The following is a 23613-nucleotide window of genomic DNA, read 5'->3' on the forward strand; positions in this document are numbered from 1 at the left end:
ACAAGTCTGTCAGCGCAGGGATCACTGATAGCTTTAAGAAGGAACAAAATACACATCCCACAGCTAAAAGGAAAGGAGGCTCCAGGCCGAGGTGCGGACCACTCTGGGGAGAGGCCCCAACAAAGACACCTTTAATAGAACGACTGTCAGCTAACTTCTGCAGCTGATGGGGGTGGGTCATGCCCAGGCTCTGCCCCCAGGGAGGCCTGGCCTCCCACAGTCCAAGGCAGCATGGCCACGTGGCCTGACAATGAGAATGCCGTCAGAAGCGGGGAGCCCCGAGTTTACCGGGTTGCCAGTTCCAATACAACATTTGCTGACAGAAATATCAAATCCATTAATTACACATCTACCAGCAGGCAGCTCCCTCCCTGCTTCGCCCACCTCACCGATCTTGTTCAGCAAGGAGCAGGCTGCTGGACAAGCCCGAGAAGAAACCCACTGTCTGATTATTCAGCGTTTGTTAAGACTGGACGTGGCACCTTTGATAAATATTAAACCCAGACTCGGCAGAGAAGAACCAGAGGGGGAAAAAGCCAGCCCCTACCTGCCCTACCCCACAGCCACCAGAATAAACGTTTGGAAGACCTTAGAGAAAGAGAAAAATTTGCTTCCACTTTTTCTCCTCCTGGAAAAAGATGGACATCGCACTTAATCATTTCACGCCAGTTTCTTAAGTTACCAGCTTGGGACTTGCTCATATTTGGAGTCAGGGAAGGTGCTTTCCTCGTTCTGCCTCTGTGCCTGCTATTCCCTTTTTGGCAGTGTCCTTGAATTTTTCTTTTTTCTTGCCAGGACCAAGCTCTCATTGTATTGATATTTAAGACCCAGGTCCAGACTTCAATAGTAACAATTTTTCCAAAGGAGAGGAGGAGGCAGCCCGCTTCCTTATTTGGCTCATGGGATATTATAAACCCTTAGGCTCCCTGGACGGAGACGTGGATACTTTAAAAGTACTGAGTCCCCAAATCACAGTGCCCCAGGGGAGGCAGAGAAGGAGCCTAGGGAGTCCATGAGTCAAGTGCCCTCTGTGGAGGCGGAGACCGCAGACCCCGGTTTTATGATCTGCTGGGTTAACTTCCCAGCGTCTCATGTAACCAGCACCCATGTGCAGGGAACCTGCTTTTCTTTTTCTCCCAGGGTCACCAATCTCAAGAGTTTCCAGTTCTGATCTTGGCCTCTTCTCTCTGCCTGTGGATTTCACCATCTTGTCTCTTATTCCCATACAACGGTTACTGTCTATCTGTTAGCAAGGATCCATCAACTACAAGTTTGGAATTCCACACTTTATAGGTTACAGGCTTGTAGCTACATTGTAACGGGGGTTTCCTTAAGCATGTGCTTTACCCTGAAGAATGAAGTCCACTCCAGGCGTGGTGGGTGAGCTGGCAGGGTTATCTGGGCAACAGGCTGCAGGGTGGCCTCTTTTGTGCCAGGCTGCCTGCACCGGTAAGTCCTATGTCTCAATTTCCTCGTCGCCTAATCCCCGTGTGGATCCCCCTTCTGACTCTGGGAAACCCCCTGGAATCTGGGGAAAGCAGTGGCTGACGGTGGGGAAGTTCTGCCCGGGACAGGAAGTGACGTAGGCAAGCCCAGCAGGAGCTGGGTCCGCAGGTGGATGGCAGCCCCCCTATTTCCCGGTTGTGCCTGAGGGCTCAGCCCAGGAGAAGGTAACTGGGCACAGGAAGAGAGAGGCACTACAGAGCAGGGTTGAGGGAGGTTCTTTTTCCTTCCAGAAACCATCAAATACCATCTCATGGAGCTGACTAGCTGCAAGTAGAAGGGGCCTAAAAAATGATCTAAACCAACCTTTCTTCTTCTTCTTTTCTTTTTTTTTTTTTAAACAGATGAGGGAACTAAGGCCAGTGAGACTTCCTGCATGCACTTGGTAATGGCAATGCAGGGAAGAGAATCTGGAAACTCCTGTGTCTACCTCAGGATGCTTTCTGTGGCAGCATTCAGCTTGCCCCAATTTTTAAACACTGAAAATTGTATTTCACTGTTAGGAACACTGAGTCCTTCCCTCTTAGATTCTTAACCCATTGTGACTCTCCAGTGATGGACAGGAACTAAATAAGTGGGCAGTGGGCCATCTTCCCTGTGGCCTGTGGGTTGCCATAAAGATGGGGGAGAGAAGCAGCGTCCTGAGACCGTGGAAGGCTCCGCAGGGGCACGTGGGACTTCCCTGGTTTGAACAGCTATCTTGGCAGTGGAGAAGGGAATCTCTGTATCCTGACATTTGAGATGGGAGAGTGGGGTCCAATCCCGTTTTATGGGGTGGAAAGGAAACCTACAGAGCACACCACCCAGAGGAGATTAGTCAACACTTAAACTTAAGGCAAATTCCCCAAAGCGCTATGATTATGGGTAGGGATGCCTAGAGGTTGCCCCTAGTCCCTGCAGGCAACGTTAAGAAGAAAGGCCACTACCTCTGTACCGTCTCTCCTGCCAACAGGAACTCGGACTGCAGAGCGGACTCAGTGGCTAGTTCTAGACTATAAGGAACATGCCCAAAGGCACATGTGTGTAACCTTTCAGGGGATGCCATCATGTCCAGGTAATGGCAGAAACTCAATCAGCCCTTGCCAGGCGAATGGACACGTGCTTGTGTGGGTTCCCCCAAAGCAGTGGCACTTTACATCTGAACGCAGAGGGACGGTCAGTCTTGGGCACAAGCCCCAGTAAAGTCCACGGCAGTGTAACAGCTGGAAGAAGAAACCACTTTGGAGGGTTGCTCTGTTAGCCAGCCACCACCCAGCTGCCCCTCTGGCCCCGACATACCTTTCTCAGCTCGTCCTTCTCCCGGGTGTGGGCGTCCTCCAGGACCTTACGCTCCGAGTGGGCCCTCTGCAGTTCTGTCCGCAGGCTCTCGACCTCCTCCTGCAGCTGCGGGCTGCTGTCCCCACCCTGGCTCTGCTGGTAGCAGGCCAGCTCCTCCTTCAGCTTCTCTACCTCCGTGGCGTGTGTCGAGGTGATGGCTGACAGCTGCTCCGACAGCATCTTGAACTCTTTGTTCTGGGAGAGCACCAGCAAACAGGGAGGGAGGAAACAGAGGTGGAGAGCAAGGTTCGTGGGACAGGAACAAACACGAAGGCAATTAAAAAAGGGACTTCCAAGGTGGAATTAAACCTCACAATCACCGAACACTTGAGTGCTTTCTTGGCATCTCCCTAACAAAACTCTACTGTGAACCTAGGAGAAATAAAGGGAAAGAAAAAACACCAGTACTGACATTCAAGGAGTGTTTAGGAGCTGTGACAGAGCTGGAAGCTGGCCGACAGTGGTTAGCCTTCTGTGTCCAGCTGGAGAGATCTCACGCCCGGTTTTTAAGTTGCAGGAACAATGTTTTTGGCTTCTTGGAACTGCAGCCTTTGCTTTTCAGGATTCCCTGCTCTTTCACGCTGGGCCCTCCTGTCCTTGGACTCACTGGCTGCAACCTAATCGCTGGCTCTGAGACAAAGGACCTCTTCAGCATCCCCTCTTCCAAGGAGGTCCTCCATGGGGCCTAGGGATCCCTCCCACCACCTGTCAGCTTATCCTGTAAGACTCTGACTCCAGAAATGGATGCCCTGGCAGAACCCGTCCCTGCCGACGAGGTACCCAATCATGTACCCACTCAAGCAATAGGTAAGTGAGAAGCATTCTCCCGGGTGCCTGGCAGAGGTACGGAGGGGGGACTCGGAGGCAGACTGTGGATGAGCTCACACAGAGGAAGCCCTGAGGACCCAGGGCCAGTGTCAAGTGCTAGTGTAAACATGGGCAGGAAGTGGTGCTGCAGTTGAGCATATCGGCTCAAAGTGGTTAGCAGGGAAAGTGCAGTGGAAGAAGCAGGGTTCTCCCAGTAACCAAGCGAGCAAGCAACAGTCAGTGACAATTCTTCATTGCTGTTCTCTGCAGGAGCTCCAAGTAGCACAGAGCTATCGGCTAAACTACCAACAAGCTGGGGCATCAGGAACCAATGACTAATTCACACCAGCAGTGAAGCTTCATGGGAAGCAGCGAGGGGCGGCAAAAGAACAGCTGTGGGACCCAGCACAACACCATGAATGCCATGGGACCTTAAGGCTGAGACCCATTGTTCGTGTCCAAGCGGTACATTTCCCTCATTGATACAGCACAGAAAGATCCTCCCACAGTCTGTGGAAACCTCCCAGTTACTACCTGACATGCCCTTACGTCTGGTCTGGCAGTCAGCCTTGCTCTAAGTAATCACAAATAAGAAATCCAATTAGGCAGCATCTGTTTAAAAACCCCAGTGCCATCTGCACTGCCCACCCATCTCTGGGTCTCCCAGGAAGCTGAAGAGTCTCTGCACAAGGTGGGTGGGGTTCAGGGAGGGAACACGTGTTGGACTAGCCACCTTGACTTTGTTCTGCTCTGGGCGGGAAGCGAGGTTCCTCCAGGTGCTGCAGCCTGGGTCAGATCCCCGGAAACGTGGGAAGGAGGACGGGGCTGCGGAGGCCTCTAGATGGAGCAGGTGTGGGGTGTGGAGAGGTACACAAAGTGATGGCGACATCCTGCTATGGGCAGTGATGACACCCCAGGACCCTCATGCGAAGATTAACATGTCTAGGAGGCCAGCTCTTTGCTTTCATTGACAAGTTCATAGCTTACATCATTTTGGCTGAAAAATGTCACACCACAGGCCTACACCAGGAACACTGCAAGAAATCATCCCAGGAACTGTCACTGAACTTACTGCTGAAGGATATTGTGAAGGATGTGGTTTATTACATCAGATTCTGAAAACCCACAGGATACCTGTCTCAGCACCACGGACAGCTCCAAACCCTCCTCAACTCTTTCAACAGCTCTCAAGGGATCCTGTTCCCTTCTTTCTGTTTGCTTGGGAGCGTCGTGCTAATCTTGCATCTTGTCTCTTCAGTTGGGTGCACAAAACCTTAAACGTGAATTTGGGGCACTAACCTTACCCTGCTTTTATCTTTCAGTTTCCTCCTTTGCTGGCTTCTTGGCAGTGGGGATACTTTTTAAAAAAAGCTTCCCCTCGTGATTCTTCATTGCAGTCTGGAGTTGGAAACCACTTTATTAGCCACTTTATGGCATCAGTGAATTTTTGAGCTAGAAGTTAGAGATCTTAGGCCAATTGTCTCTGAGGAACTCAAGGCCTAATCAGAGATTCGGCCATAACCCCAAACTGTCAGCTCTGGTTGCAAGTATAACTGAGACAGAACTCAAACCTCCATCCAGCTGGGACTTTGTCCACCACACCTCATGCTGCTCTGACAAAGACTCTGGGATGCCTTCGCCTATGTTGTTCCTGGCACACGTGTATCCTTTCCTCCTGGCTAAGAACCCTGTGTGTCAGGGGAGCAGCTGCCTGAGCTGTCTCCAGCCATAAAGAAAGAACAGAAACCCGTTCATTTACAAAGGCCAGCCCTGCCTGCTAAGAGACTGCAATAAAACAAGTCCTGGTGCCACGGATTACGCTGCTGACTCCTCTCGTGACACAGCACCACACATGTGCTTTGACACTGGGTCACACACCCCACTGTCCAAGGACGATGTTGTCTATGAGAATGAACCCCAAACAAAGCTAAGGGTCTTCCTTGTTCTGAGGAATTCTCACATGTCTGAAGAATCCCGTAATATGCAGATATCCTAAAATTTGGTTGGAGGCAGCAGAACATTCTTTGGAACCAAACTGCCAAGTTTCAATCCTAGCCATGCTACTTACTAGCTGTGCGGCCTTGCGGGCTACTTAACCTCTCTGTGCCTGTTTAAAATGGGAATAATGTTAAATCTCATAGGGTTGTGGTAAGAATCAAATGAGTTGACACATGAGAACAGCGCCTAGCACACAGTCAGGAGGGACACAAGAAAGCAAGATCTAACCCACCCCCTCCTGCCTCTTCTCCTTACCCTCTGCACACAGGGTAACACCTGCCACTACTCACAGATGTTTGCCAAGCAGGAAGCTGAAGGCAAAAAGCTCTTTAAAAATAGGCCTTTTAAATCTGCTTCTCTTTGATGTTCCAGCACATGGAGTATAAAATACCAGATTTATTCTTAACCTCTCAAGTCAACTTGAGAAATCAGCAATGCCAATGCAGGGCCCTATGGCTGGAACCTAAGGCCGAGGCGGCAGGGCAGTACATGGGGCTCCTGGCAGGGTGCAGCAGTGCCAACAAAATCTGCTTGTCCCTCTGACTATACCTTGCCCAGAAGGTTAACTGGCACAATGTCTTTCCTGGCCAGTCATCAACAGCCATAATAATAATAATAATAATAATGGCAATGATAATAATAATACAACCCTAGGTCCTCCTTGTGATTGTGTTTTCCAAATGGCTGATCCCAGAGTACAGACCTTTTCCTATCCACTCCTGATGCTCTGGGTAGATATGTCTCCCTCCCTGACCTGACCTATCACTGTAGGCCAACCAGGGCCAGGTATGCATTGAGTGTCCTCCACCCTGCACTGAGCTTTCTGTCTTGCTTCCCCACTAGGGAGCCAAGCCAAAGAAGACACCTGTAGAACTCACATAGAGACAGACGCCCAGGGCCACAATTTCTTCTCCAGAAGCCGTCTTTTGCAAGAACAGAAAGGCAGGAACATTTAACCACTTTGGGGCTCCTGTTTAGGGCAGCTGGTTTAGGTGTAAAATGGCTCATTTATTTTCTTGCCCTATTGGGATCATGAGAAGCTTAAAAAAGTGCCTAGCATAGAATAGGTACAATAAAACCAGTGACTGCCAAAGCCCTGCCTGGTGGCCCAACTCCAACTGTCTTCCTCCACACCCCATACCACACGCCTTCAGCATGTTTCCCCCCTTCCTTTGCTCCGTCTTCTTCTTTCCTTTCTCAGGAGGCACCTGAAACCCTCCAGGGCATTGCAAGAGCCTGGTCCTGAGGCCATTAATACCTTACACGAGCAAGGTACCAGTGAGCCTGCTTTCAACTCTGGAAACCCATCTTAAGCCACGACACAGGAAAGGACCGACACTTTAGTGACATTTGGGGTTAAAAACACCAGCATCACCCTCATTATGGCTGTGGGATCAGAAGACCTGGGCTGGAGTGCTGGTTCTGGCACTTTCTAATTCTGTGACCTTGGCCAAGTGCTTGATGCCCCCGATCCACAATTTGCTTGTCTGTAAAATGGCCTCACGAAGTCTTGTGGGGATCAAATGAGAGCTCCCTGGGGAAGCCATGGGTCTCTCTCAAACATGCCCGTGGAGTCTCCCCACAGCCCCACCCCCTGGGTGCGAGCTCAAGACACCAACCTGGTCGTCGATCTTCCGCTGCAGCTGGACCACCTTGTTCTCCATGCCCACGTTGAGGCGTTTTAGGTGCTCTGCTGAGCGGGCCTCAATCTTGAGGGCCTTCAGCTCCCGCTTGGCCTTGAGCCTCCGGAAGCCGCACTGGATGACAATGGCCGCGCCCCGAAGCCGCTGGAAGCACCTGCGAGCCAGCCAGCTCCGCACGTGCTTCTGGATGATGGTGGCCTTGTGCTCCCTGAGGACCTGGCAGGGGACAAGCACACACCTGGTGGGTTTGCACTACAGGACGGGAGGAAGGGGCTCATGTACTGCTCTGGGGAGAGAGCCAAGGTCAGCGAGAGACAGCCTCCCTATGGCTTAGGGCTCTGGTGGCCATTTATTTTATGAACAACTTGTAACTAAGTTGGCAGCCTGTGTACCTACAGGAAATGAGCTGTCAAACTCTCCTTTCTAGTTTTTTGTTTTGTTTTTTAACTTTTTATTGGTTAGGAAACCACGGTCTAAAAACCTCAAAGTTGGAGGGGCTTAAACATTATCCAGCTGATAAGCCCCCCGTTCAACAGATGTGGATCCCCTCCTGGTGACGGTGAGCGGGAGAGATGAAGTGACACTGTCGAGTGAGGTTGCTGAGTGGGTTAAATGGCTTACAGTTACAAACTTGGCTTGCAATTCACTGTTCGTGTTTTTTTCCTATCCAGTTAGAAAACCACTCAGAAAATCAAAGCATCATCAGTGTTCTCACTCTAATGCCCTGCAAATAAGTATTTGTGGAATGAATAAATAAACATGTTGAAAGACTAACATGCCCAGTATCACAGCTGAGATGAGCTGGGTTCAAACCCTAGTGCCTCCGAAATGCCACCTGTCCCATCCATGGTGACACCACACAGATGTCACCAATCTCCAGGAATATTCACAGAAGCTTTTCCCACGGGCCCGGGGGTGCTCCATCTGGTGCCTAACCACGTTTGCTTTTTCATTATCAATGTAACACTTTATAGTTTTATTACCGAGAAAATCACACCTTCTCTAATCATACATGAGGTAGATGTTCATTTTAGGAAAACAAAAGACCATTTTAGACATTTCGTTCCAACCCATCTTTCATCTTAGCATTGAGCTTCAGTTATGCGGGGGTGATCTGGTGGATGGGGTGTGTCCTGACGTGGGGCTACCTAACTGGGTCTTTCAGCTTCATTGGATAATGGCCCGGCAGGCAGGAGGTCAGGGTCCTTCTCCTGACCTCACCTCACTGGGCTTCGAGCTGCTAATCAGTTAAATGGAGGAGCTAGCCTGATGACTCCCAATACTTCCCCCTTCTCTCAAGTCTGTGTGAGCCCCAGATAGGTCACCAGACTCTGCCATGGGCTGACTGAGTGCCCTTGGGCAGGTGAGTCAGCTGCTCCAAGCATCTCACAGCTGTTGAAGGGGTACAATGATACGCACCCTTCCTACCTGTGATACTTAGTATGTGTCAACTTGACTGGCCACGGGATGCTCAGGTTAAAGACTGTTTCTGGGTGTGTCTGCGAGGATGTTTCCAGAGAGAGAAGTATTTGAGCCGGTGGGCTCAGTGAAGAGGACTGCCCTCCCCTGTGTAGTGGGCATCATGCCATCCACGGTGGGACTAAATAGAACAAAAGGTGGAGGAAGGAGGAATTCGCCTTCTTCCTGCCTCACTGTTGAGCTGGGACATTTCGTCTCATCTTCTCCTGCCCTCAGACTGGATGTGTACCATCAGCTCCCTTGTCCTGAGGCCTTCAGACTTGGGCTGAATTACACCCTTGACTTTCCTGGGTGTCCAGCTTGTAGACAGCAGATGGGGGGACTGCTCAGCCTCCATGACTGCACGAGCCACTTCCTCATAATAAACACACACACACACACACACACACACACACACAGAGATACACGCATCTCCTATCGGTTCTGTCTCTCTGGAGAACTTTTGAGACACTACACCTCATGAGACTTTGGTTAGGATTCAGTGAGAGCAGACCTGTGAAATTACTTAGAAAAAAGTTAGAAGCGCCCAAGAAACATTTATGTTGGTGCCAACCCATTTGCTGCTGCTTAGTTCTGAGTTTACAGCCTGAGTCCCTCAGGGTGGCTACACACCTGGTGGTAGATTCTCCGTACAAACATGCCCCGAGCGAAGGCCTGGATGACGACGGTGGCCCTGCGGACCCTCTGGTAGGCCTGGTGAGCCCTCCGCATGCGGTACTGCTTCTGGAGCACCACGGCCGCCTGGGTCCTCCGCAGATGCTCGGCCAGCCTGGGGAGGGAGAGAGTGGTGGGCCAGACTGACGGAGGCCTCTGGGTCACTCTTGAATGTGAGCCCCTCCCCCCCGGCCCTGCCTGGACACCACAAGCACAAGCCAACTCTCATCACCGTTACCAACTGTAGCAAGGCCTTGGGGACTTGAGGCTCAGCTCAGAACAGCAGAATTGGCTTCCTCCATCTTGTGCAAAACGTCTTTCCACATATTTACAACGCAGTCTAAGTCTGATCAACTCTGATCCTCATTTGTCCACTCCCCCACCCACAAGCCCCTCCTGCAACCTGGGCAGTCCTCAACAACATCACATGTTCACACCCCTGTCTGGTCCCTGGAGCTCGTCGGGTGTGGAGAGGTCAGGAGCCATGTCTCAAGCATCTTCGTACCCCTACATCCAGTACAGGGCCTGGCATAGTGGCACATGGTTAAGTATTTGCTGAATGAATAAAACCTTCTCAGACCTGCAGCGACCCCTCTTTGTTTTCTCATTTCCCAGCCCGTTCTGCTGGGGATACACTGTACATGGGCATCTACTTTCCTCTGTTTCATTTCTGCATTCTCCATCTCACCCCTCAAGACAGACATAAAGTCAGTCCAACACTTTTTACCCTCCTTCAGGGCTTTGCTTGGTATCAGGCTCATAGCGAATGCTCAACTAGAGAGTCAGAATATTAAAAGCTAGAAAGGACCTTGGAAATCATCTAGCGCAGCTCCAGAGTGGGAGGTGACCCACTCAGCCCTGCTCTACCTGCTGAAATGAGTCCGATTCCTGGTCCAGCTCTCCCTGAGCAGTCTCTCTAGAATACAAACACGCTGCAGGGAGAATGCAGGCCAGCTTGCTGCCCAAGTCAGAGCCCCCGGCACAAGGGTGCTCAGTGAGGCCCTGACTGTGGATGATGACTTAGTGTTGATACTACTGACAACCTTCTCATTTCCATAGCTTTTGTTCCAGAGACCATCTCTCAGCTCTTCACAGGTAAATTAATGGCATTCATCATCTCCAGTTCTGCTCGGATAAACAGCTAAACAGCAAGGACAGGAGGGGGAGCTGGAGTAATCTTCTAACTTTATGGTACAAAGGGTGCCTGCTCTGGGCTTGTTTTATATATTCAAGCAGAGATGCCTGAGCAGCCGCTTGTGAAACGTTGGCTTCCAAATGCAAGGTTTCCTGGCAATGACTGTCATTTCTCCGAGGAAATCCGGATCTGCAGAGGTCACTGATTTTGAACTAGGGCTGGGTCCAAAATCTGATGAGCTGTGTGAAGGTCCGGGGATGGGTCTGGTGGCGGGGGTGTCCTCCACGCCCATCCCTCTGCTCTCCGGAGATGCTTATACCGCTTTGGCGTTTCGTCAACCCAATGACATCACCGAGGAGGGGACGTTTAAAGTAAAGTAGCTTCTTCTACATGGTGCTGGGCTGGGTCAGGGCAGCCGACTGGCTTCAGGCTCTGCCCTGAGGTAGCTGCTTGTGGTCAGACAAGGCTCGCCCTCTCTGTGCTGGCTGAGTGCAACGACTCATAGAAGGGACCTCCCCGGGTCTCGCCAGCCCTATTTACCAAACTCCCAAGGGATTGTGAAATTGGTGGCGTAAATCACGAAGCTGAGTGTATGTTGACTGTGACAGAAAGGCTGCAATTGCCTCTTTTTCTAAAAGAAGATTGTTTTACTTAAGAGTTTAAGCAAAGGGCAAATGGAGGTTTTGCGGGAAAACCAGCCAGTGCTAGCCTAGGACAGGGACAGACTGGGGGAGGCAAGAGACCTGGGAACTAGACCTACATGCTCAGGTGAGAAGGGCAGGAGAGAGAGAGGCCCAGCTGCTGGGGGAAAGCCAGATGCGGACAGGGCCCAGCAGGAACCACTCGAACTACCGGGGCTGAGAGAGGCCAGCCAGCTCGGAGCTGGTCCCAGCCCCCTGCCCCTCCACCCTCACCGCCAATCTGCTACCTTAGATGTGCCCCGGCTCAGCTCACCTGCGGGCCAGGAGTCCTCGGCAGTACCTCTGCAGAGTTAAGGTAGCTGCCTTCAACCTGCGGTATTTCACCTTCTGCAGCCAGCCCCGGACGGTTTTCTGGATCATGATGGTGGCTGCCCGGAACTTGTCAGCCCGAAGCTTCTCCAGGTAGGCCACCTGGCCTGCCCGGAAGAAGATCTTGGTGCGGCCAAACTGGAACTTGTCAGGATCCTTTACAAGGCAGGGAGGGGAGCTGGTTCACCATCCGTGAGCAGTAAGGGAAAGCACCCTACCACCCCAGGTCCTCTGACGCACAATTCCCTTGCCAGGTGTCACATGCCCCTGCTCCTTAAACAAATGCTGAGAGTTAGTGTGTTAACAGACCCCGAGCCTGTCCCTACTACTGGTCAGACACTGAGTGCAGCAGTGAAAAAGATCCCTGCCCGCCAGCAACTGACATCGCTGTGAGGGCAGCCGGACAAGCAAACAAGGACACAGTACATTTCAGGCAGTGCTGAAGATTACGGAGACAATAAACTGAGGGCTGGAGGACGGGATGGAGATGTTGAAATAGGCTAATCGAGGAAGGCATTTCTACGGAGGTGATGTTTAAGCAAAGGCCTGAACGAAGTGAAAGGAGGCAGGTGTGGGAAATTACGAATATATTGCACATAACCCCCAAATACATTTTATTTGGTTTCTAACTATGTTGTGAGGTTTTTTCAGACATATAATTACTATCTTTAATTACATCTATTCAGGTTGAAGTTAACTGCCCTTCCCTGCGCTCACCCTGGTGGATAAGGGAAGATGACCCAGCCACGTGTATGCGGACGAGCCTGGGCTACAATATTCGATAGGTAACTCACGATAACTGGGCACTCTTTGTAAATAACCTTCATCTAATTCTGCTCCCTTGGCATGCAGACCATAAGGAGGAGATAATGAGCCAAGGTCTAAGGAAAACACACACACGAGAATACACTTCACGTTGACAAATGGCTCTGAAATAATGCTGAGTCACCACTCTTCACGGCCAAGCCCTGGACGGCTAACGGGAACCTGGCTCCACGCACAGGAAAGCCAGGCTGCCTGAGCCGTGGCTGAGCTGGGACACAACATCTGGCTAGACCGTCACTGACTGTCCCCTCCATGGTCGGGCTGCCGGTGAAGCTGGGAGGAGCGAGCTGCGAGGCCCTGGTTCTCATCCCTGCATCTGCTCAGGGCCCTCAGCTCACGCCGGGAGGAACAGGGGCTCGGCTGGGCGGGGAAGCTCTGAGGCGGCCGAGGCCTTGCCTGCATCACTGCCCTGCTGGGGAGACTCCTCTTCGGTGAGCAGGGCTCCAGAAGCAAAAGGAGGGCGGCTCAGCCCTCAGTCGGGGGACAAGCCTGGCTACTGGGCCTTTAGCAGAGCGAGGGCCTGGGGGGTGCCTGCTGCATCTCAGGAACCACAGTACACAGGCTCCGTTTCCTATTCTGGAAAAAACCACCATGGAAAGGGCAGTCTGGTTCACAGAGCCACAATTTTTACAAATGAGGATCTCTCTGAAGGTCCTGCCTGCTACAGCCATCACCACTGCCCTGATGGCTGCACTCCCCTTCCCCCAGGTGTCTTGAGAACTTCTACCCTAGGCCTGCTTTCTGTAACCCCTAGAACTGGCTATACTCTTCACATACCAATCAGAGGTTATCTTTTGAGAACCCTTCTCCAGTAATCAGAGACTGAGGGAGTAGAAAGGAATCTTAGCAATCTACCCCAAGCCACTGCTTTTATTTTTACAGATGCCTAGAATGTTGAGGTGACTTGCCAAAGGTCTCCCTGAAAATATCAAGGAACAGAACCCGAGACCCAGGACTCCCAGACCAGAGGTCTCTTACTACACCACGCCGCTTCTGTAATACCACCTCCTTCTCATACTCCTCACATACATATTTCCTCACGCTCTCTGGGTCTCAGGAGATGCTTGTTAATATGCTCCTTCACTGTCAGGATGAAGGTTCAGGTTTGCATGACGGCCAGTGATGTCTATAACCACACTAGATGACCATCTGTCCTGGAGGGCAGGGCCCACCTAGTACACTCTCAATAACCCTCACACTGACCACTCCAGGTTAGTACATAGGAAGAACTCAATAAACATTTGAGGAGTTAAAGAAAAAACATTCAGGCTAAAGATGGAGGTATTCCTACAATCCTTGCAGGATGACACTATCAATCGTGAGCAACCTCATGATGCAGCCCCTGCCCCGTGGCTGCCGGCCAATGGATGTGGCTGGTGAGCGCCTACTGCCCGGCCTACAGGCCGCCTTCGTCACTGCTTCTCTCCTAATCACTCTGCTCTAAAATGTACTATGACATAAATCACAGCAAGATCCTTTGTGACCCACCTCCTAGAGAAATGGAAATAAAAACAAAAATAAACAAATGGGACCTAATGAAACTTCAAAGCTTTTGCGCAGCAAAGGAAACCATAAACAAGATCAAAAGACAACCCTCAGAATGGGAGAAAATATTTGCAAATGAAACAACCGACAAAGGATTAATCTCCAAAATTTACAAGCAGTTCATGCAGCTCAATAACAAAAAAACAACCCAATCCAAAAATGGGCAGAAGACCTAAATAGACATTTCTCCAAAGAACAAATACAGATTGCCAACAAACACATGAAAGAATGCTCAACATCATTAATCATTAGAGAAATGCAAATCAAAACTACAATGAGGTATCATCTCATACCAGTCAGAATGGCCATCTTCAAAAAATCTAGAAACAATAAATGCTGGAGAGGGTGTGGAGAAAAGGGAACACTCTTGCACTGCTGGTGGGAATGTGAATTGATACAGCCACTATGGAGAACAGTATGGAGGTTCCTTAAAAAACTACAAATAGCACTACCATACGACCTAGCAATCCCTCTACTGGGCATATACCCTGAGAAAACCATAATGCAAAAAGAGTCATGTACCAAAATGTTCATTGCAGCTCTATTTATAATAGCCAGGACATGGAAGCAACCTAAGTTTCCATCAAAAGATGAATGGATAAAGAAGATGTGGCACATATATACAATGGAATATTACTCAGCCATAAAAAGAAATGAAATTGAGTTATTTGTTGTGAGGTGGATGGACCTAGAGTCTGTCATACAGAGTGAAGTAAGTCAGAAAGAGAAAAACAAATACCATATGCTAACACATATATATGGAATCTAAGAAAAAAAAATAGTCATGAAGAACCTAGGGGTAAGACGGGAATGGAGACGCAGACCTACTAGAGAATGGACTTGAGGATGTGGGGAGGGGGAAGGGTAGGCTGTGACAAAGTGAGAGAGTGGCATGGACATATATACACTACCAAACGTAAGGTAGATAGCTAGTGGGAAGCAGCCCCATAGCACAGGGAGATTAGCTCGGTGCTTTGTGAACACCTGGAGGGGTGGGATAGGGAGGGTGGGAGGGAGGGAGACTCAAGAGGGAAGAGATATGGGAACATGTGTATATGTATAACTGATTCACTTTGTTATAAAGCAGAAACTAAACACATCATTGTAAAGCAATTATACCCCAATAAAGGTGTTAAAATAAAATAAAATAAAATAAAATAAAATAAAATGTACTAAGCACGTTCCTGGAGAGGGCAGGGAGCTGGAATGTGCCATTGTAGTCTAACGTGTGGCTTTGCCGAGTCTCAGTTGCTTGAAGTCCCAAGTCACTTAGCATCGGTGACCAGAAGATGTGGTCCCCAAAAAAGGGAAAAAACAAACCAAAAAAGGAAATAGAAGGTCTCTAGGTAAGTCTTAAAGCACTGATCCTTATTCCATCTCTAAGAAGGGTAATTATACAGTGACATTAATTAATCAGTCAGACTCAGCGGGTGATGTGGTTAAGACTGTGGGGGCTCCTGAGTCGCCTTGGGCAATTTATATCAGCTGCCTGTGCCTCAGTTTTCCTCAGCTGTGAAATGGGCATCATGTTGTATCTTTCTCGTGAGGAAATGTTAGGATGAGATGAAGTGTGTGAAGCAGTTAGGAAAGTGTCTGACTCCTAGTAAGTGCTTAATAACCGTGAGCCACTGGTGGCAGGTTCCATCAGGACAAGCTCATGTCACCCATGCAGCCACCTGCACAAAGAGCAAAAGAGCTCACAAAGAGCTCACATCAGAGCTCCTGTGATGACCAGTTATTGTGCCAGGAACAAACGACAGTGGGGCCCTTGCCATTTAGTTGTTCAGAGTCTGGTGAAATGAAAAAGAAGCCCTTAACTACAATACAAGGGGAGAAATGCAAAAATGGAAGACAGAAGTTGAGAGGTGTTAGCCAGTGACTAACTCCGACTGGGAGGCTAGGAACAGGCTTCAAAGACCAGAAAGCATTTTAGAGCTCAATCTAGAGGGAAAGTAAAACCTGGCCGGACGGGTAAAAGAAGGAAAAAGCACTTCAGGCAGAGGAAACAGCACGTATTCACATACTTTAGGGAATTCACCTGTTCACTCATTCCACAAATGTTTGGTGAGTTACTTCTGTGTGTCAGGCTCAGTACTCATAACTAGGGGAGAGTGTCAATATAAAGACCATCCTCTGAAAGAAAGGAGACACATCTGGAGCACAGGACAGCATGGTATGGGCTCAGAGAGCGCTGGATTGAGGAAACCGGGAGGGCAGGGTCGGCATGGAAGCTGGGCATTAACAAGCCAGCGGCCTGAGTGTATCACGAGCAGGACAGAGCAGTGGCACTCGGTCCTGCCAGCTGGAGGGGAGCAGAGTGGGGTAAGCTGAGTCAGCCAGTCGGACCTGGGCCCCCTCCAGAGTACCCTCTGTTTGGGAAGCAGCAGTTCTGCTGGAAACTTGGAGAAATCCAGGGAAGGCAGAGGAAGTGTGGAACTACAGTCTGGAGAAAGGAGAAGGCAGCCCCATGGCAGCGCAGGCTACTTGTGAGCCTTGATTACACGAAGAGGCTCCTGGTACCAGTAGAGAAGGAAGACTCCCGACGCTCCACGGCAACCAGAATCAGCTGACCTTGAACACATTTTTCTCACCCGTTGAAAGAGGACACGTTGAAATGTAAACACCGACAGATACACCACAGCAAAAACCTCAATTAACCAGAGTCCAGAGAACCAACTGCAACCTTCAATTAACGAGATTGTCATCCTTTCACTCTATGGAATATTTAGCACAGTACTCTGCACTGTCCACAGCTACAGACTTGAGCTGCTAAGACAACGCTGAGGGTGACTGTGTCACTGTCACAGAATAACATATGACCTTGAAAGCTGATCACCTGGCAATGAGCTATACTCCAGACGAATAGAGTCTCCTAGCAAAACAATACTTAGAAATTTAAAAATTTAGATGTAATTCTCTTACCTTCTTAAAGGAAGATTTCTGATATAAATTAGCCCTTTATTGAGACCATTAAGTACCATACTCTGCTGTAATCCCTGGATACTCTGGAACTAAGAACTATTCAAGGATCTGTCCCTCACTAAAGGCCCCCAAGAGCTCTGCTATAGTTCTCCAGTCCCAAGTGTCAGCTGTTGAGTTCAGATTGTTTCAAATAAAATGAAATCCACTGCCTTATTTAAAACAAGCATCTGGGGGTGGGCCTGAGGCCGGCTCTGCAGTGAGGAAGCTACCAGAAGCACAGCTATCTTCCCCTCCGCTGGCTCCCAGGCTGTGCCCGGGCTCCACATCAGAGCCCCCGGGGGGGTGCACTGGTGCCGGCAGGCTGCGCTGTGGAGCCCCAGGCTTTGGGGAAGCCAGAGATCCCGGCCAGCAGCTTGGAGCCAGGAGCAGCCTCGTCGTGACCCCCAGCGTGCTGTATAAACAATTTCATTTTCTATGTGAGCTGTGATGTGGGAAAGGCTAGAAAGTTCTCCAGGCAGGTGAAGGGGCTTCTCCTTTACAGCTGCTGACACAGGCAAATGGATTAATATCTCAGGAACAGTTTCAATACGAGGGATGAAGACCAGAAAGGCAGCTAACACCTCCCCCACGCCCCTAATCCCAGGGCACCGCGCCTGAGCCTCCCCTGGAGCCCCGCAGTCCGGCCGTGCGCAACTCACCTTAATGAGGCTCTCCAGCACAGACTTGCAGATGGCCTTTTTGTCTGTGTTGGCTAGCTCTTTCTTCTTGACCAGCACCCGATACCGGTTGTAGAAGTCATGGTAGGCCCACCTGGAGGGAAAACCGGTGCATCAGGGGACACATCCTGCCTCTCAGCCACACAAGGGCCATGGGTGATCTCAGACAGTGCCCCATGGGGTCCATACGCCTGGCACAAAGCCCTTCTTAGAGCAGCAAAACACGTTCCGGGGCATTCTGTTCTCCCTTGATGCCTTCTGAGAATTTCAGTGTGTAGTTAAGTTATAGAATCATGGCTGGAAGACTGAAAGAAAAAGGAAGCATTGGAGGCTCCCCCGGGAGGGCTGACCAGAGGCAGAACCACTCACAGGGGGTTTCTGCCCCAAAACGTGGCGCTCCACTCCACTGCTGCTGGAATGGGGGAGCCTTACCTGGAATGCAGCTTGATTTTTCTTCTTATAAAACTAAAGCTAATATAGCTCACTGAAAACTTTCTAATGCAGGAAAGCATATGTTAGCAAGTAAAGAGAGGCCATATTCTAACCCCTGGAGATACACTTTTCACACATGTTGGTATAGTTTAGAAGGAGTCATTTTTCTCCCGCAAGTAGACTTTATGATTCCACACCACCCCCGCTGCTTATTAGAGTAATGCAGGCCCACTGTAAAGAAAATGTCCATCAACACACATAAAATAAAGAGCACTTATAATTTCACTACCTTTTAAGTAAGTGCCGTTCTGGTACATTCTGGAAGGAAATCTTTAAGAGAGCCTTGAGTTTATCCCTTGGCCTCTGAGGAGATCTCTACTTAAACAAATGCAGTCTTTTCAATGACCAAAGACGTCATTTTCCAGGCGGGCTCTGACCCTTTCTCCTGAAAGCGACCTCAGTTCACACAGACGCTCATATTCTCCTCGCTTCTCATCTCAGTTTTCAGGGGACGCTCACAGCCTCTACGTGGAACTCATGTTCTGTTGCAGCACAATCCTACTCTATGGAGACTTTGAATTTGCAGTCTAAGTCCCTCTGAAGGTGAATTCGGCCCATCTGTCCCCACTCCTTCCGAGTCCTCGGAGGCATCAGGAGATGCTACACACACACTCTGTCTTGAGGTCCACATGCTGTCCACGGTGCCCATTTGGAAATCATGTAGGTGCTGCCTTGAGATCGTGTGTTACCATTTACCATCACCTGTGGCCTTGCTGAGTGACTGTCCAGTTACTCAATCTCCCTCATTCTAAAGTATTAATGCAGAATAAACGGATTGCATCCCTTCTCCTGGAGCCCATTCGCTTTTAAAAGGGATCCTTTAGAAATTTTATCCAAAGAAATGAGTACTGTGGAATATCAGGGGCCACTGCGAGCTGCTCCCCTTGCCCTCCACAGTTGCATGCCAGTGTGGTCCTTGGGTTCCCCCTCCCTCCCAGGCCACCCATCTCCACTCCCTGGGACGAGAAGGAAAACAGACTGAGCTCAGAGCCTCTCCATGCCTTTGAAGACACTCGCCTGGTTTGGTGGAAGACAACACAGCCATGGGTCTCAGAGAAGGTGCAAATAACAAAATGGCTTTTTTTTTCCATCTTTTTTTTTTCTCTACATAAAATGGCTTGTGCCTTACCTTTTTTTAAATAACAGCTTGAGATATAACACACATACTGTAAAGATGTACCTTTTTAAAAGTATACAATTCAATAGTTTTTTAGTACCTTCACAAAGTCGTGCAACTATCCCCAATGTTGAATTCCAGAACATTTCCATCACTCCCAAACGAAACCCGACACCTAGTATCAGTCACTCCCTGTTCTCCCCTCCCCCCAGACCGTGACATCCACTAATATACTTTGTTTCCATGCCCTTTACCTTTTCAATGTGTCCTGTCTGTCACAAATGCAAGGTCACAGGGGAAAGACAGCATCTGTTCTGTTCGGAGCTGACCAGGTGTGCGCATGGCCCTGCTCCGCAGGCTCACAATGTGTGGGTTCCCCCCTTCGGGAGGGGGCGGCAGAGGGTGCTGGGATCGGGCCCAGGTAGCGTTTCTGCTGCTCTGTGCCCTTTGGGACCGTGAACCAAACCCACCTAATTACCGGAAATCTCTACCAGGAGGCTTTAAAAATGGAAACACTTATTATTCGCCCAGCTAAACGTTACTTCAATGATTTCAATCAGGCACAGCAAATGTCAAGAAAACTCCGAAGCCCTGACCGACCTAATACTGGCGGCCCAGGAACAGAGAGCTGGATGGATAAGCTGCAAATTAGACGTGCAGTTTTTTTTTTTTGCGGTACGCGGGCCTTCCACTGTTGTGGCCTCTCCTGTTGCGGAGCACAGGCTCCGGACACGCAGGCTCAGCGGCCATGGCTCACGGGCCTAGCCGCTCCGCAGCATGTGGGATCCTCCCAGACCAGGACACGAATCCGTGTCCCCTGCATCGGCAGGCGGACTCTCAACCACTGAGCCACCAGGGAAGCCCCATTTTGTTTTTAATACATGCAAACACTGTTGAATTTTTTTCTAGGCTCTTTCTGCACCAGCCCCCAAGTTTTAAACATAGACCATTCCGTTTGCTGATACTTCCACGTGGGGCAAGATGGATCTGGGCAAGAATCCAAGAGAATGAAAAGTGTCCTTACTCCCCACGCCCACCATCAGTGTTTCACCCGGGTCATGCACTCCTTCCTGCCCGCCCAGCGGGGTGTGGGCTCTCCCTTCAAGGTGGCTCAGCACTTTCGGCGTGGCTTTCTGAGGCCACTTTCCACCTCCTGCAGTTTCGGTTAGCCATGTCCTCATCTGTCTGGTTTCTCACTATGAGTTTGCAATTTCTCTGGGGAAATAATTAGAGCAGCGTTTCACTGGGCTAAAAACCTTCAATGCTTCTAATTTGAAAACCACTTACTGCTGACAGTTCTATAACTCTGGGAGGTTACAGGCTCCAGGAGATGGCGAGGGAGTAGGGAGATGTGACCGCAATACAGAAAAAACTTGGAGGACGGGAGCAGAGAAGCCCGCTCTGACACTGACTGGCAGTGTGACCTTAGGCAAGTCACAGACTGGACACCTCACCTCCCCTGTCTGCAAGTGGAGAGAACATCACCCACCTCACGAGTACCTCCCAGGACTTCAGTAGCCAGTGAGTTCACGGATGTGGAGGGTTTGGAAAGCTGCAACGCTTCCTAAAGACCTAAGTGACTCTCCCTTCCCATCCAAGCCCTGCCCCATTTCTCTGAAAGGCTTCCTCAGATGGCTGCATCAAGGTGACACCCATGGGGGAGGAGGATGCTGCAGAACGCAGCCCTTCCACAGGGAAGGGCTTGGGTGGGCGCTCCCTCATGGGGTACCACAACAGGGTCCAGGCAGGTACGTGTCCTTCACCAAAGGACCCAGAATCAAACGTGGATCCCGTTTTCTGTGGACCTCTGTGCTCTTAGAAATGAAATCTTCACAGGAAAGGCTCCCTCATCCGTAAGATGAAAACCTTCCAAGGGAATCTAAATAGAATATGTGATTCTTTTTCCAAAAGTAGAATTTCTTAACAAGACTTTCTGTTTTGGCAGGAACATCTGGATGGAGGTCTTCTGTGCCCATGTAAAAGTTAGGAAAGACCGCTTATTATCACCACAGGTACCCAAGGTTTCCCCTGGAGCTTATGTACCACGAAACCTCTCTCTCTCATAGCATTTGAAGTATTCCCGTTTCCCTGGGGGACACAGAGCTTTCTGCGTTGTACTGTGGATATTTTTTGTACATGCTAGCTTCTCTGCTGGACTTGTGCCTCCGGCCAAGCTCGGATACGTCTTCCGATACTTTTTTTTAAACCTCCCAGCGCCTATCATGCATGGTATCTTTACCTGCAGTCACTTACTACATCTTAAAAACTTGGTATTTTCTGAGCTTTAAAATGGCTGGAACCCAGTGTTAAACTTTTCTCTCTACCAGAGTTTCTCAAGGAGGGCAGGAATGGCTCTGGGGCAGACACTTCCTCAGTGTGTGGGACAGTTCCCCAGGACACAGAGCATCTTTCCACCGTTACCCACCACCCCTTCATTAAGATATGCAAAAATGTTCCCAAACATGTGTGGAATGTGTATAACAGAACACAGTCCTAGTCCAAGGAACCTTAAGAACAATGGACCATGACTGCCATCCGTCTCTGCAGTGTGAATCTGCTTCCTCCGGTCCCCATGCCCCCCTCGTTGGGTGGCCCTGGAGACACCCTCTCCCAGGCATCTCTGTGGCCGATGGCCTGGGGGTGTCTTTTAAGCCCACCCTGGGCCCAGCTGCTCTTCCATTCTATTCCACATTAGCAGTGGGAGAAGAGCTCCCATCCTAAGTGTATTCCAGGCCTCAACTGTGGCCCCAACCCTGGGCTATGTGGAGTCGTAGGGGCCTCAGAGACAGGACTCACTCAGCTCTGTTCTCTCTGAATTCAGACTCGCACGCCAGGGGTCTGGCTGAATGTCCCAGACTTTAATATTGTGTTTTCTCCGAAATTGAGGCCCACTTCACCCTATGTGTCTCTGGTCTGCTGGGGAGCAGGCATGCCAACCGGTAGAGCGGTCACAGCTGGGTGTGGGGAAAGCCCAGGACCTGTGACGGCTCCTGGGAAGAAGTGGGAGCAGGCATGGCGGATGAGCTGCCCCAGGTCAAGGGTTCAGCAGAGCCCACCAGTCTGGAAAGGTGCTTCCTCGTTACAAGCTCCTCAGGCCTCAAGACAGTGTGTGGTGGAGCACATGCAGTGGGGGGATGTTTGCTTGACTGAGTTCCCATCTGGAGCCTGATACTGTACCGAACATCTACACGTGGGGACGCCCCACAGAACACGCCTGCCTGCAGGGCCCCAATGGACCAGTGTGTACAATGGGGTGGATCTGCCAAGGTGGCCGCACTTTGCTTCCTTCTCTTGGACAGGCTTCCTCATGCGGGGACTGGCTGGTATAGACAAGCTCTGAATCTCTCCAGTAGGACCAGAGTATGAGGCTAAGTCCCACAACTTCACTGACATCAGGCCACAAGAGGAATCCCTGAAGATGGCATGTCAGGTTACCACAAGGACCCCTAAGAAAAAGGTGACGAATCCATCAGGGTTTTTCAGGTCAGGATTAGGTGGGTTAACCTGTACTTTGACATACCTCATGGCCCTGTGACATTCAACTTAGGCAAAGATCCTGGTCATGTCAACACGGAACATAAGGGGTTATGCTTCTCTTCTAGTTTGAGAACCTTCAGGAGCCTGTGAGCTCCAGGGGCCGGGGGCGGGGGGCTGGTCCCCTCCAGTGTTTCACACACGGGCCAACAGACATTTGCGGGGCAGAGGTGTTTAGCCATGCTGAGATGCCCGTTAACCAGGACCAACAGAGTCTGTCTAGATACGAGTTGCAGAAACAATTTTCATGATAGACACTAAGCACCATACTCTTCTCTTGTTCTCCCTTTTGAAGAAACAACCCAGCGGAGAAATAAATGACGTTGCATGCAGGAGTTTTCCTTGGAACTGTATCAAGGATGGACCAAATTTTCCAAGGAACACAAGAGACCAAAGTCAGAGGAGAGGGCACTTTGTAGAAGACTCACAAGTGAAGGCATCCTTAACCCCTGGCCGTGTGGTGTGACGACTCCACCCCTTGCTATCTGTGAGGATTTAATCTGATCACTTAACTCTTAAGGGATCTGTTTTGTCATCCTAAAATGGCGTGATACCCCCTTATCTTGCCTACCAAGAGTCAATATGGTCTTTTCAACAAATGGTGCTGGCACAACTGGTATCTGTATGCAAAAGGATGAGGTTGGACCTCTACTTCACATTACACATAGATTAACCCCAAATCGATTAAAAACCTAAACCTATAAAACTCTTAGAAGAAAACATAGGTGTAAAACTCTGTGACCTTGGATTGGGCAAACAATCTCAGAGAAAAAAATAGATACATTGGACGCTTGCTAAATGAAAAGCTTTTATGCTTCAAAGGACACCATCAAGAAAGTGAAAAGTCACCCCACAGAATGCGAGAAAATATTTGCCAGGCATATATCTGATAAGGATCTAGTATCTAGAATAAATA

At 49.9% G+C, this 23613-nt stretch overlaps 1 protein-coding gene across 2 annotated transcripts in view; it reads right to left on the bottom strand.

Moving 5' to 3' along the window:
* The window catches only part of MYO5B (myosin VB), a 382270-nt gene that overhangs the window by 46604 nt on the left and 312053 nt on the right, over positions 1–23613 (bottom strand). For both annotated transcript variants that reach the window (XM_060029032.1, XM_060029033.1), the window contains exons 18-22: positions 17537–17648; positions 11491–11702; positions 9360–9516; positions 7245–7484; positions 2782–3015 (exon numbers count right to left, since the gene is read on the bottom strand). In XM_060029032.1, coding sequence (XP_059885015.1) covers positions 2782–3015; positions 7245–7484; positions 9360–9516; positions 11491–11702; positions 17537–17648 — 955 coding nt within the window. The remainder of the gene's footprint in view (positions 1–2781; positions 3016–7244; positions 7485–9359; positions 9517–11490; positions 11703–17536; positions 17649–23613) is intronic.

The sequence above is a fragment of the Delphinus delphis genome, chromosome 13 (assembly GCF_949987515.2).
Source record: "Delphinus delphis chromosome 13, mDelDel1.2, whole genome shotgun sequence".
In the NCBI taxonomy this organism is placed as follows: domain Eukaryota; kingdom Metazoa; phylum Chordata; class Mammalia; order Artiodactyla; family Delphinidae; genus Delphinus; species Delphinus delphis.